The sequence below is a fragment of the Erpetoichthys calabaricus genome, chromosome 7 (assembly GCF_900747795.2).
Source record: "Erpetoichthys calabaricus chromosome 7, fErpCal1.3, whole genome shotgun sequence".
NCBI lineage: Eukaryota > Metazoa > Chordata > Cladistia > Polypteriformes > Polypteridae > Erpetoichthys > Erpetoichthys calabaricus.
In genome coordinates, this window is record NC_041400.2 from 25,031,850 (window position 1) to 25,046,551 (window position 14,702).

Below are 14,702 nucleotides of genomic sequence, written 5' to 3' on the forward strand. Positions count from 1 at the left end.
AGCGCACACTAAACCAGAGATTCAGTTTAGCAAGTGTGGCCTGGTGACTAAGAAACTGGACAGTAAATCTGAAGGTTGCCAAATCAGTTCTTGCCTCTGCCTTACTATGTGACCCCAAGCAATCACTTAGGCTGTCTGCGCACCAAATGTAAAAAATATCAGTAAACATTTGTGACTGATGCTGAAACTGTATGTTGCCTTGGGTAAATGTGTCAGCATGGACAATCCTTGGGAAAAGGCAAAGTCTAACTATAGCTGAGCAAGGCCACTGGCCATTCTCTGATCATTTTGCAAAATATTACAGTATAGGGTTAAACCATATAAAACATACAATAGTTTGACAAGGGAGAAGACATTGGTAAAACCACTCTGTGGTCAAATCCAAGGTTGGAAAACATAGCTTGGTGCAAGTAGCCATCACAGAAAAGTAGGAGGAATAGTAACAGCAGGCTGATGATTAAGAGATATGAAAAGATGGAACAAAAATACAACATGTGAAATGGTTCACTCAAATATTAAAACCGGCACTTGTGTGCAGATAAAGAGGTGCTAGGTTATATTTAAATGGTAAATTTTATGTCTGAAACTCTGTTCTAGGATAAGTAACTTCAGAAAATCCATGCATTCATTCATCATCATACCCACTGAAATAATTTAGTGTTGTGGGTGCTCGAGCCTATCCTGCCAGAGCTACCCATTAACAGGTCGCCAATCCATCATGGGGCACACATCCACACTCTATCATACAGGGCAAATTAAGACTTGCCAAAAAACCTAACTTGCTTGTTTTTGGCATGTCAGAGATAAGCCAGAGTGCATGGAAAAAAGTCAAACCAACACAGGTTGAATACACAAGCTTCACACAGAAAGGGCATGGGATTTGAACCCAAGACCCTGAAACATTGAATCAGCAGTACTAACCACTGCACCACCATGCTGTCTGGAGTGAATAATGTTAGCAATAGACTGAAGTTTCTTTAACAATGCATGAAGGTTCTTGAAGCAAGAAAATTAAAAAGTTCATACCACAGCAACAATAATGAAGGGTATGTAGGGTCAGAGCATTGTTCCTGGACCAGAGACCACTTTTAACCATATAGAAAATCTCAGTGAGAGTGCAGCTACCTTTAATTTAGCAAAAAAGCTTATCAGGTGTGAACTACCTCATAATTTATTAATATATCGATCATTTATTGTGTGGAGAGAGTAATAAAAACAGATAGATGAAATATTCATTTATTCATATATATTTGTATTTTTATCGAATGTTCCAAAACAAGTTACAGTAAGTTTCAAAAAGTTACTGTCAAGTTTTATTTTTGCCAACCCTGCTTTTAGTCTCAGAAAAGGCAACGATAAGCACAATTGTTTTAGCTTATAATGCAAAAGCCGATTGCTCAAAACAGGACATCGTTACTTCCTTTCAAAATAAATGTGCTTTGATTTTCTATAAAAGTTAGAAGAAATATTATATGTTTTTCATATGGTGTAGACCAGGGGTGTCAAACGTACGGCCCGCGGGCCAAAACCGGCCCACTAGGGGGTTCAATCCGGCCCACTGGATGAATTTTGAAAGTAAAAAAATTAATAAAAGACACGAACTCGAAATTCGTAATAAAATGCAATTCCTAAATCATCCGCTAGGGTGTTAGTCAGATGAGAGGGGCGCACTGTGTTAGTCAAAGGGGAGGGGTGCACTGTTTTAATTAGAGTAAAAGAAGCAACAACTCTGTCACTCTGTAGGCTACCTTATTTTCTACTCACCTTGACACCCTCATTAGCCAAAATGTCTTTGTCAAAAAGGAGAAAAGTGGATACCGAGTGTAGGGTTTTCCAAGAGAAATGGACCACTTCCTATTTATTCACAGAGATAAATGGGAAACCTGTGTGCTTGGTGTGTAATCAACAAGTGTCGGTGCTCAAGGAATATAATATTCGGCGCCACTATGAGACTCATCATGGTGGAAAATACGACATCTTGCAAGGACGACTGAGGAGAGAGAAGATAAATGAATTGCTGGTGGGTCTGAGAAAACAGCAGTCAATTTTCACTCGGAGCCGAGAGGTCAGTGAAGCAGCAGTAAAAGCCACCTACGTAATTGCTAACGAAATAGCATTAGCATCAAAGCCGTATTCCGACGGTGAGTTCGTTAAAAGATGCATTATGAAGGCTGCAGAACTCGTGTGTCCTGAGAAGCGACAAGCATTTGCCAACATTAGTCTGACGAGAAACACTATGGCAGAGAGGATATCGGAACTATCGGCTGATTTAGACAGGCAGTTGAAACACAAGGTCAAGTCATTTCTTGCATTTTCTGTTGCAATTGATGAGAGCACTGACATTACAGACGTTGCTCAACTGACCATATTTATTCGTGGAGTTGATGACACATTGACCGTCACTGAGGAGTTCCTTGAGTTGGTGCCTATGAGTGACACCACAACAGCTGAGGACATTTTCGGCTCTGTGGTTGGCGCACTGGACAGAGTCGGGGTGGACTGGTCCCGCGCCGTCAGCCTGGCTACAGATGGCGCGCCATCAATGATCGGAAGAAAAGCAGGTGTTGTGACACAATTCAGAGAGAAAGTACAAGCCGCTAATGGAGGAGATGGTTTCTGGACATTTCACTGTATTTTGCACCAGGAGGCATTGTGTTGCAAGTCGTTAAAAATGGATCACGTCATGGAGGTGGTTGTCCGAACTGTTAATTTCATCCGAGCCAGAGGCCTGAATCATCGTCAGTTTGACTGCCTTCTCAGTGACAATCACGTTACTAATACCCTGCCATACTACACTGACGTAAGGTGGTTAAGCAGAGGTGCTGTGCTGAGGCGTTTCTTTGATCTACGCGAGGAAATCGGACAGTTCATGGAGAAAAAAGGAAATCCAGTGATGGAATTACAATGTCAGGAATGGCTGCAGGACCTTGCATTTCTGGTGGATATTACAGAGCACTTGAATATTCTGAACAAAATGTTGCAAGGCCGCAAAAAAGTTGTCACACAGTTTTATGACAGCATATGTGCATTCAAGTTGAAGCTGACTTTGTGGGAGACACAGCTGTCAAGTGGTGACCCTGCACATTTCCCTTGCCTAAGAGAGGTATGTGCAGCAGGCATTAATGCTGACATGAAACGGTATAAAGACAAGATTGCAGGATTGCTGTGTGAGTTTGAGAAACAGTTTCAGATCTTTGGTGAACTCGAGAAAGAATTTGCAGTTTTTCGCTCACCCTTCACAGTCAAAGCTTCTGATGTCCCTGTCGACATCCAACTAGAGATAATTGATTTGCAATGTGATGCAGATTTGAAGGGCAAGTTTGCCTCAGTGGGCTTGGACACATTTTATCAATATCTCTTGCCAGGGTACCCCAAATTAACAGCCCTGGCTGCAAAAATTTTGTGCATTTTTGGGACAACCTACCTTTGTGAACAAGTTTTCTCAGTAATGAACATCAATAAAACAAAATTGTGCTCAAGGCTCACAAACAAGCACTTAGATGACATTCTGAGATTGGCTACTAGTCAGGACATGACACCTGATATTGATGCACTTGTGCAGACCAAAAGATGCCAAGTTTCAGGAGCAAAAACAAAGTAGTCTAGATGTGACTAACTCCTTTACAATATTGCTTCAGACACCGATTGCACTTAAAGAATTCAGTTCTGTGAAAATGAATTCTTGCTGTAGAAATAGTTAAAAAATGTTAAATTTAATGTAAGTTAACAGCTTCACTACAAAAGAGTTTGGTTTGGTGGAATCCTATTGTTCATGTAATGCCATAAATTTTAAGGTGCAGTACTATATTTTTCAGTTCCAAATACCTCTGACTTAAAGTTTTGTTTGTATTTGTGCAAACACTTGTTTTAAGAAATCTGAGGTTGTTTATATGTTTTGATATGTTGATATGTTTTGTAAAACATTTCATTAAATATGAAGATTTTCTAATGTACTTGTACTTCTTTGCACGAAAACAAAGGGAAAAAACATGGACTTACTATTATTTATAGGTAATTATGTTATGAATCCTGCTCCGGCCCACTTGACATCTAATTAGGCTGTATGTGGCCCCTGAACCAAAATGAGTTTGACACCCCTGGTGTAGACAAATTTCAAATCCCATATTTTCATGTAGAATGGAGAGAGAAAAAAAATGTTGATATATTTTGATATAGTACAACCTAATAGTGACTAATGCTGAGCTGTGCAATGGCAAACGCTGTGAAAAACATCCATGGGATAAGAAAAATAATTCACATTTTACTCGTGCTGCATAATCAACATGTTAGTTATCCAGTCTTATGCTCAAAACATAGATAGATAGATAGATAGATAGATAGATAGATAGAGATAGATAGATAGATAGATAGATAGATAGATAGATAGATAGATAGATAGATAGATAGATAGATAGATAGATAGATAGATAGATAGATAGATAGATAGATACTTTATTAATCCCAATGGGAAATTCACATTCTTCAGCAGCAGCATACTGATACAATAAATAATATTAAATTAAAGAATGATAATAATGCAGGTGAAAAACAGACAATAACTATGTATAATGTTAAATGTTAACGTTTACCCCCCCGGATGGAATTAAAGAGTCGCATAGTTTGGGGGAGGAACGATCTCCTCAATCTGTCAGTGGAGCAGGACAGTGACAGCAGTCTGTCGCTGAAGCTGCTCTTCTGTCTGGAGATGATACAATTTAGTGGATGCAGTGGATTCTCCATAATTGATAGGAGCCTGCTGAGCGCCCTTCGCTCTGCCACAGATGTTAAACTGTCCAGCTCCATGCCAACAATAGAGCTTGCCTTCCTCACCAGTTTGTCCAGATGTGAGGTGTCTTTCCTCTTAATGCTGCCTCCCCAGCACACCACTGCGTAGAAGAGGGCGCTCGCCACAACTGTCTGATAGAACATCTGCAGCATCTTATTGCAGATGTTGAAGGATGCCAGCCTTCTAAGGTAGTATAACCGGCTCTGCCCTTTCTTGCACAGCGCATCAGTATTGGCAGTCCAGTCTAATTTATCATCCAGCTGCACTCCCAGATATTTATAGGTCTGCACCATCTGCACACAGTCACCTTTGATGATCACTGGGTCTATGAGGGGTCTGGGCCTCCTAAAATCCACCACCAGCTCTTTGGTTTTGCTGGTGTTCAGGTGTAGGTGGTTTGAGTCGCACCATTTAACAAAGTCATTGATTAGGTCCCTATACTCCTCCTCCAGCCCATTCCTGATGCAGCCCACGATAGCAGTGTCATCAGCGAACTTTTGCACATGGCAGGACTCCGAGTTGTATTGGAAGTCCGATGTATATAGGCTGAACAGGACCAGAGAAAGTACAGTCCCCTGTGGCGCTCCTGTGTTGCTGACCACAATGTCAGACGCGCAGTTCCCAAGACGCACATACTGAGGTCTGTCTTTAAGATAGTCCACGATCCATGCCACTAGGTATGAATCTAATCCCATCTCTGTCAGCTTGTCCCTAAGGAGCAGAGGTTGGATTGTGTTGAAGGCACTAGAGAAGAACATGTCAAACTCATACTTTTATGATAAAATATTGTTAGATACTTCAGAGCAATCAGTGCATATCATAAAAAGGAAACTAAGGCCATATGAGATTGACTTTTAGAACTGAAAAACTAACCCCCCATTCGCTAATCAGAGTCCTGTCCTGTAGGCCTCACTTGACCTTAATTTACCTCTGTTTGTGGGATCAGATCCTTAGTTGTTATCTGTTATGGTGTGTAGTTGGTGTTGGGGTGGTGGGGGCATTTGGACTTGGATTGCAGGTTTACTGTCTAGTCACCCTAAACTTATACTCCTGAGGTTGTTACCCATGATCTCCTTTCTGAGACACAGCCTGTGATCACATGATGTGTTGCCCCCTAGGGAGCCTGTCATTTTGCATTTCATCATCCTTTGGACTAGACATCAGCTCTCCAAATCTTTCTGGTTCTCCTTCATTTTTTACAGTTGCCTTTCACCATCTTGCATGATAGTGATTTGGGTTTAATTAATCTCATTCGTATTAACTCTTTGAATTTTTTGTAGAGGTGGGCTTTAGATTTAATAGACACCAAAGTCTTATGTTCATCCTCAATTAATATTTTCAATAGGTAATATTTCTGCATTCTTAATACTGTCAGTATACAATTAATGCCTACTATATGTTTAAATAAATACGTACAATGTGTTTTCTTCATGGTGCTGTTTAATAGGTGCTATTATCAAGGTTGACTTACTAAGAACAGAAAATCAGGGAATTGAAATTCACTTCTTACAGACTTAAGTGAAGGGAGGATGAGAGTGTGCCTTTAACCTGAGGCGCAGTCATTCATTACACATTCAAAAACTGGAATGTTTGCTTTGTTGTAAGAACTTTGCAGAGCAGGTTTCCAAATTTTCATAAATAGTTTTACTTTAAAATACAGATCTTGATTGTACATTCATTTAAACTTTTTTGCAGAAAGTAAAAAAAAAAAAAGTAGTAGAACCTGTCTTAGCAATGTTTTTGTAACAAAATGCAATGCAGCTAAACTGTAATTAAAGCAAAAGTTACAGTGGCCCAATTGCATATGCATGGTCGGCCAGTTACACTATAACTGGCTTGTGCCCTTGACCCTAAACCTAAACATTTGTTCTTATGATTATTCACTTCATTTTAACACAATTATGAAATACCTTGTCTCTTTAATCAGCCTGTGACGCCTTCCTTATTTGTTTAAATACCAGAGAAACATGGTCTTCTAGCACCACCTAGTGATTGATCAAACTTGGCCTCCTGAACAGGCTGTTTTCCCACTTTCAGACTATTGTGCATCATTCTTCTATAAAAATTGATGTAATTTACTGATCCCTTTTAAAACTATCTCTAGTCAAAGGAAACCAAAAGCTATAATATACATTACAAAGGCAAAAGGCCGGGAAGTAGCCTGTGATGATGCCCCAGTGCATTGCATCAACCATTTACGTACTGACCACTTAGGAACAACTTTGAATCACCAATCAACCATGTGTGTCTTTAGGGATGTGGAGAGTAACTCACCAGACTCTGTGAGTAAACCCTGAGCTTTTTAAATAAGGTGGGCATATAATGAGCAGGAGGATGGGACGAAATTAAATTCTGTTTATTTCTGTATAATACCTGACCAGAAAAGTTCAGAATGCTGCAGTGTCTAGGTCCCTGGACATAAACCTGAAGACTGTCCATTAAATTCTCACCTCTGACTTACTGTGTGACCCTCAGCATCTCGGCTAAACTGCCCCTGCTCCTACGGTAAAAAATATGGGAATAAATTATTCTGATCTTGCAAGTTGCCTTAGATAAAGTTGTTAGCTACATTATTAATAATAATGTATGTAACAGGTAAAATAAACCATAAAAATAGAATGCAGTGTACATATGTATGTATGTGTACATAATTAGTCTATGCATATAGACTGCAATAGACTGATGCACCATGCAGGACTAGCTTTTGCATTCTTGTCCCTACACCCCATGACAATGAACCGGATTTGAGAAAATGTTTCAGTATTAGTATTATATATATATATATATATATATATATATATATATATATATATATATATATATATATATATATATATATATATATATATATATATATCCATCCATCCATTCTCCAACCCGCTGAATCCGAACATAGGGTCACGGGGGTCTGCTGGAGCCAATCCCAGCCAACACAGGGCACAAGGCAGGAACCAATCCTGGGCAGGGTGCCAACCCACCGCAGTATATATATATATATATATATATATATATATATATATATATATATATATATATATAAAATACACATACAGCGTACATGATGTATAAAATAAAAATGCATGGTAATCGGAAATCCATTAAACTAATATTCATTTGCAAGCATGGTTAGGGTTAAAATTATACATCAACCAAATATTGTACTGATTGAAATTAAAAATAGTTTCAATCTGTGTGGTCATATTTGTTAAATGTTGCTATTGTATTTATATAAAGCTTGTATAATTGTACCCTGCATTAGACTGCCACATTGCTCAGGGTTGGCTCCCACCTTGCACCGGACACTGTTGCAGTGGCCTCTGGCCCACTGCAATCCAGAATTTGATGTTCCCAAGCACCCCGTACCACTACTTCTGCCTTTCTCGGTACCCTTTCTCAACAAGGCCCACAGACAGGAGACCCAAGGAGAGACTCCTGGACACAGTGGAGTGGTCGTATCACTCAGATGTCCTGAAAGCACATAAATATTTCTCAAGGACGAGATACAGACTGTTTTCTGACAAATTTAATTAAATTCAGTTTAATTTTTAAAGCATTTTTAAATCAAATGCAGGGGCAGAGAGCTGTGACAAGTTCATAGGAAAATGCAAATACAAATTTTATATATTACTAATTACATAATGAATACACATAATGATGGAACTCTGTTCTGTGTGATTAACTTAATTTAGAAGTGTGGCACAAATCATGGTTTAATTTAATTTGTACGAATGTTCTTGTTCTGATTTTCCTTGTATGTGATCTCAAAACATAGTCAACATTTTGATGAATATGTACAAGGATATCTGTTACTGACTGGGCTGCTCCTCATCAGAAGACATTTTAATTAAAAAATGGTGTTTATTAATTTCTAACAAAAGCAAACTACAGCCTGAAGAAAGAAATATAGCAAAGATGGCAATGTGTGTACATACTATACTAGAGCTGAAATAATGGATTGGCTGAAATGGAAATGAGCTGCCGGAGTGCACAATAAAACCACTAGCGTCAGATTAACACTTTAACTGCATACAGAGGTTAAGTATTTACATACTGAATATACATTTTTAAGGGATTCTTTAAAACTATAAGAGGTAATTTAACACTATCAGTCTTACTATGTGCTCCTTTAGGAAATACACTGTGATTGCTTATGTACCTAACATTTAATTTTAGGGAAATGTTAAATAATGGAGCTTGACAGAATATTCTGACAAGGGCATCTAACTGTACCCAGCTGTCTGTCAAACATTTTTCTGTGTCTCACTATGCTGAATGCCAAATACAGTGCATCCGGAAAGTATTCACAGCGCATCACTTTTTCCAAATTTTGTTATGTTACAGCCTTATTCCAAAATGGATTAAACTCATTTTTTTCCTCAGAATTCTACACACAACACTCCATAATGACAACATGAAAAAAGTTTACTTGAGGTTTTTGCAAATTTATTAAAAATAAAAAAAAAAAAACTGAGAAATCACAGGTACATAAGTATTCACAGCCTTTGCTCAATACTTTGTCGATGCACCTTTGGCAGCAATTACAGCCTTAAGTCTTTTTGAATCTGATGCCACAGGCTTGGCACACCTATCCTTGGCCAGTTTCACCCATTCCTCTTTGCAGCACCTCTCAAGCTCCATCAGGTTGGATGGAAAGCGTCGGTGCACAGCCATTTTAAGATCTCTCCAGAGATGTTCAATCGGATTCAAGTCTGGGCTCTGGCTGGGCCACTCAAGGACATTCACAGAGTTGTCCTGAAGCCACTCCTTTGATATCTTGGCTGTGTGCTTAGGGTCGTTGTCCTGCTGAAAGATGAACCGTCGCCCCAGTCTGAGGTCAAGAGCGCTCTGGAGCAGGTTTTCATCCAGGATGTCTCTGTACATTGCTGCAGTCATCTTTCCCTTTATCCTGACTATTCTCCCAGTCCCTGCCACTGAAAAACATCCCCACAGCATGATGCTGCCACCACCATGCTTCACTGTAGGGATGGTATTGGCATGGTGATGAGCGGTGCCTGGTTTCCTCCAAACATGACGCCTGGCATTCATACCAAAGAGTTCAATCTTTGTCTCATCAGACCAGAGAATTTTCTTTCTCATGGTCTGAGAGCCCTTCAGGTGCTTTTTGGCAAACTCCAGGTGGGCTGCCATGTGCCTTTTACTAAGGAGTGGCTTCCTTCTGGCCACTCTACCATACAGGCCTGATTGGTGGATTGCTGCAGAGATGGTTGTCCTTCTGGAAGGTTCTCCTCTCTCCACAGAGGACCTCTGGAGCTCTGACAGAGTGACCATCGGGTTCTTGGTCACCTCCCTGACTAAGGCCCTTCTCCCCCGATCGCTCTGTTTAGATGGCCGGCCAGGTCTAGGAAGAGTCCTGGTGGTTTCGAACTTCTTCCACTTACAGATGATGGCAGAAATTTTTCTGTAACCTTCCCCAGATTTGTGCCTCGAGACAATCCTGTTTCGGAGGTCTACAGACAATTCCTTTGACTTCATGCTTGGTTTGTGCTCTGACATGAACTGTCAACTGTGGGACCTCATATAGACAGGTGTGTGCCTTTCCAAATCATGTCCAATCAACTGAATTTACCATAGGTGGGCTCCAATGAAGCTGCAGAAACATCTCAAGGATGATCAGGGGAAACAGGATGCACCTGAGCTCAATTTTGAGCTTCATGGCAAAGGCTATGAATACTTACAGTGGTGTGAAAAACTATTTGCCCCCTTCCTGATTTCTTATTCTTTTGCATGTTTGTCACACAAAATGTTTCTGATCATCAAACACATTTAACCATTAGTCAAATATAACACAAGTAAACACAAAATGCAGTTTTTAAATGATGGTTTTTATTATTTAGGGAGAAAAAAAATCCAAACCTACATGGCCCTGTGTGAAAAAGTAATTGCCCCCTTGTTAAAAAATAACCTAACTGTGGTGTATCACACCTAAGTTCAATTTCCGTAGCCATCCCCAGGCCTGATTACTGCCACACCTGTTTCAATCAAGAAATCACTTAAATAGGAGCTGCCTGACACAGAGAAGTAGACCAAAAGCACCTCAAAAGCTAGACATCATGCCAAGATCCAAAGAAATTCAGGAACAAATGAGAACAGAAGTAATTGAGATCTATCAGTCTGGTAAAGGTTATAAAGCCATTTCTAAAGCTTTGGGACTCCAGAGAACCACAGTGAGAGCCATTATCCACAAATGGCAAAAACACGGAACAGTGGTGAACCTTCCCAGGAGTGGCCGGCCGACCAAAATTACCCCAAGAGCGCAGAGACGACTCATCCGAGAGGTCACAAAAGACCCCAGGACAACGTCTAAAGAACTGCAGGCCTCACTTGCCTCATTTAAGGTCAGTGTTCACGACTCCACCATAAGAAAGAGACTGGGCAAAAACGGCCTGCATGGCAGATTTCCAAGACGCAAACCACTGTTAAGCAAAAAGAACATTAGGGCTCGTCTCAATTTTGCTAAGAAACATCTCAATGATTGCCAAGACTTTTGGGAAAATACCTTGTGGACTGATGAGACAAAAGTTGAACTTTTTGGAAGGCAAATGTCCCGTTACATCTGGCGTAAAAGGAACACAGCATTTCAGAAAAAGAACATCATACCAACAGTAAAATATGGTGGTGGTAGTGTGATGGTCTGGGGTTGTTTTGCTGCTTCAGGACCTGGAAGGCTTGCTGTGATAGATGGAACCATGAATTCTACTGTCTACCAAAAAATCCTGAAGGAGAATGTCCGGCCATCCGTTCGTCAACTCAAGCTGAAGCGATCTTGGGTGCTGCAACAGGACAATGACCCAAAACACACCAGCAAATCCACCTCTGAATGGCTGAAGAAAAACAAAATGAAGACTTTGGAGTGGCCTAGTCAAAGTCCTGACCTGAATCCAATTGAGATGCTATGGCATGACCTTAAAAAGGCGGTTCATGCAAGAAAACCCTCAAATAAAGCTGAATTACAACAATTTAGCAAAGATGAGTGGGCCAAAATTCCTCCAGAGCGCTGTAACAGACTCATTGCAAGTTATCGCAAACGCTTGATTGCAGTTATTGCTGCTAAGGGTGGCCCGACCAGTTATTAGGATCAGGGGGCAATTACTTTTTCACACAAGGCCATGTAGGTTTGGATTTTTTTTTCTCCCTAAATAATAAAAACCACCATTTACAAACTACATTTTGTGTTTACTTGTGTTATATTTGACTAATGGTTAAATGTGTTTGATGATCAGAAACATTTTGTGTGACAAACATGCAAAAGAATAAGAAATCAGGAAGGGGGCAAATAGTTTTTCACACCACTGTATGTACATGTGCTTTCTCAATTTTTTTATTTTTAATATATTTGCAAAAATCTCAAGTAAACTTTTTTCATGTTGTCATTATGGGGTATTGTGTGTAGAAATCTGAGGAAAAAAATGAATTTAATCCATTTTGGAATAAGGCTGTAACATAACAAAATGTGGAAAAAGTGATGCGCTGTGAATACTTTCCAGATGCACTATATCTATGTGTTTGGTTAAGTGCTGGACTGTAGTCACCATTATAAGCTGTGATTAATTAGAATGGTTTATTTTAGTGTCTGCTTTAAGTATCTTACAGCTCTAGGCACCATTCTATGGAACTGGTTAGCACTGCCTGCTGCAGGTGTCCTATGCCAATTTCATAGATCAGCCTTATATGCTGATGGTTTATGAAATTGCCAATCCTTTTCCACTGAATTCTCCGCCTGTTCGCTAAAGAAGCTGCTTTTCTGTGGTTGTTTCTCATTAGGAATTTAATTCGTGCAAGTGGCAGTGGCCAGCACTACATCGCAATGGGTCTCTTTATTTCCCGTAATTGGCGCTGATATGTGTGACTAGATATCACAGGCTTTTGAAGGTTTCTTATTACAGTCACGATTACTTGCACTAGTCTATGTGACTAATTAGCGCAAGATGCTGCCGCGCAGAAATTTGCGTGAATGGTCAACTTCAGGAGCTGCTTTCTGTGCCTCGTTAGCGCTGGGTATTGAGTTCTGTGCCCCCCTGGCGCGCCGCCCCTTTTGCTGCAATGCCCTCCCCCAGAGCTGACTAAATCGCACCACTAAACTTCTGCTTCCCGAACGCAACCTCGCAGCCATCATGCAAGAAGCGAGACTGAACAGGGAAATGATATCAGGCTCGCTGATCCTCAGCCGTGCTGCCTCTCCCTGAAGTCATTTCTATCTGATTTTGCCAGCGGTCGCTTGAACTGGAATTTACCCCGAGCGCCTGGGCGATGTTGCCGTACTGGCTTAGTTGCGTCGAGCCGCTGGTGTTCATCGCGCAGGTTGGCAGCTCCTTTTTCGACACGGGGCTGCTGATGGTGGCAAAAGAGCGCAGCAATGACACCGACAGACACATTCCCAGCGGAAAAGCTCAACAGAAAGAGATATCTAACTTCTATATGGTTTATAATATGATCTCCGGCTTCATGCCATTTGTACCTGCTTTTCTATTGGCCAGGATTGGGGACAAAAAGAACAGAAAGATCCCTATCTGCTGTCCGCTTGTTGGTTACCTCCTATCCAGGTGCTTATTGCTTCTGGTCATCGTCTACCACTGGCCGCTCCAAGTAATGTACGCAGCGGCGACTCTTCGAGGCATGTCAGGTAGCTTTACCTCTTACTGGGCTGGTATCATGGCATTGGCATCAGAAGAATCCAATGAAAGGCTGAGGTCATTCCGACTGGTGACTATCGAGCTGGTGTACGGAATAGCAGGACTCCTGGGCAGCATTGCATCGGGTCACATCTTCAACGTATTTACAGTTAGAAGATCGCAAGGCACCCTGCTGGCAGCGCTGAGCGTCGGCCTTTATGCCATTTGTTTGCTTTACTCGTTATTTCTTCTGAAAGTCCCAAAGGCAGCAGCGGCTTCTCCCACGGAGCGTGAGTCAGCGGTTACCAGCAGGTCAGCTACCGGCGAGTCCAGTGAGCGCACTAAGCTTCTGCTGCGCAGGGCATCACAAGCCGGTTTAACAGCCGCAGGTCAGACACTACCATCTATAGACAGGGTCACCATTGTCCTTCTGTTTGTTGGAGCTACTCTGTACAACGTGTCAGTGGACGGAGCGGTGGACATCCTGCCCACATTCGTTGTCACCAAGCCGCTGAACTGGACGGCGGAACAGGTTGGGTACGGCAATGCTGCTGGTTTTGTGATCTTCATTACGAGCTTTTTAGGGGTTACGGTCTTCTCCAGGTGTGCGAGGGACACCACAATTATCATCATTGGCATTGCGTCTTTCCTTTCTGGGATGTTAGTAATGGCATTTGTGGTGAAAACGTACCAGTTCTATATCGGTAAGATACCTTTATTATCATTCTGAAGTTGCCATGTTCACCGTCCAAAAACCTGCTGTGCTTAGGCATCTACAGGTCGGCTGCGCTTGTATGTCTATTCAGGTAAACATCAGTAAAGATACATTTTTAGTTTATTTTGGTTATAGCATCTCTGCACGTCTAAGTCTGAATCACAGAACTTAAAGACACAGGTTGGCACTGTTTGTGTACCTGCCCTGAAAATGATTGACACTCCAGTTTACGTGATTCCAGACAAGGACAGTTGCTATCTTACAAATTAGAGAATCATCAGACAATTCTTTATTTCTCCAGCCCAGGCACAGCCAGAGATGTGTGAGTTGGTTCTGTAGAGTGGACAAGTGTTTTGTCCATATTAATTGGAACAGCAGTTGGACAAGATGGCATTCACTCATTTTGCATACAGTGTGAATAGAACTGTCTGTATTGGGTCACTGTAAAACAAGGCCAAAAGAAAACCAGAATAAGTAATAGGAGTGGAACATGCGCTGTTCACATTGGGCTGGGGATCAAACCCAGGTTCCATGGAAATGTGAGGCACACTTTTAAAAAAATAAAGATGTC

At 41.1% G+C, this 14,702-nt stretch overlaps 1 protein-coding gene across 5 annotated transcripts in view; it reads left to right on the forward strand.

Annotated features, from left to right (window-relative positions):
* LOC114654413 (thymic stromal cotransporter homolog) overlaps nt 1–14,702 on the forward strand; it is a 60,932-nt gene that overhangs the window by 29,109 nt on the left and 17,121 nt on the right. Inside the window, exon 1 of one of the 5 annotated variants that reach the window (XM_028804962.2) lies at nt 12,804–14,120. The exons of the other annotated variants lie outside the window; for them this stretch is intronic. Within the exon in view, the coding sequence (XP_028660795.2) occupies nt 13,055–14,120 (1,066 nt within the window). The 5' untranslated portion in view covers nt 12,804–13,054. Of the gene's footprint in view, nt 1–12,803; nt 14,121–14,702 lie in introns of those variants that run through there. 5 annotated transcript variants of the gene reach the window in all.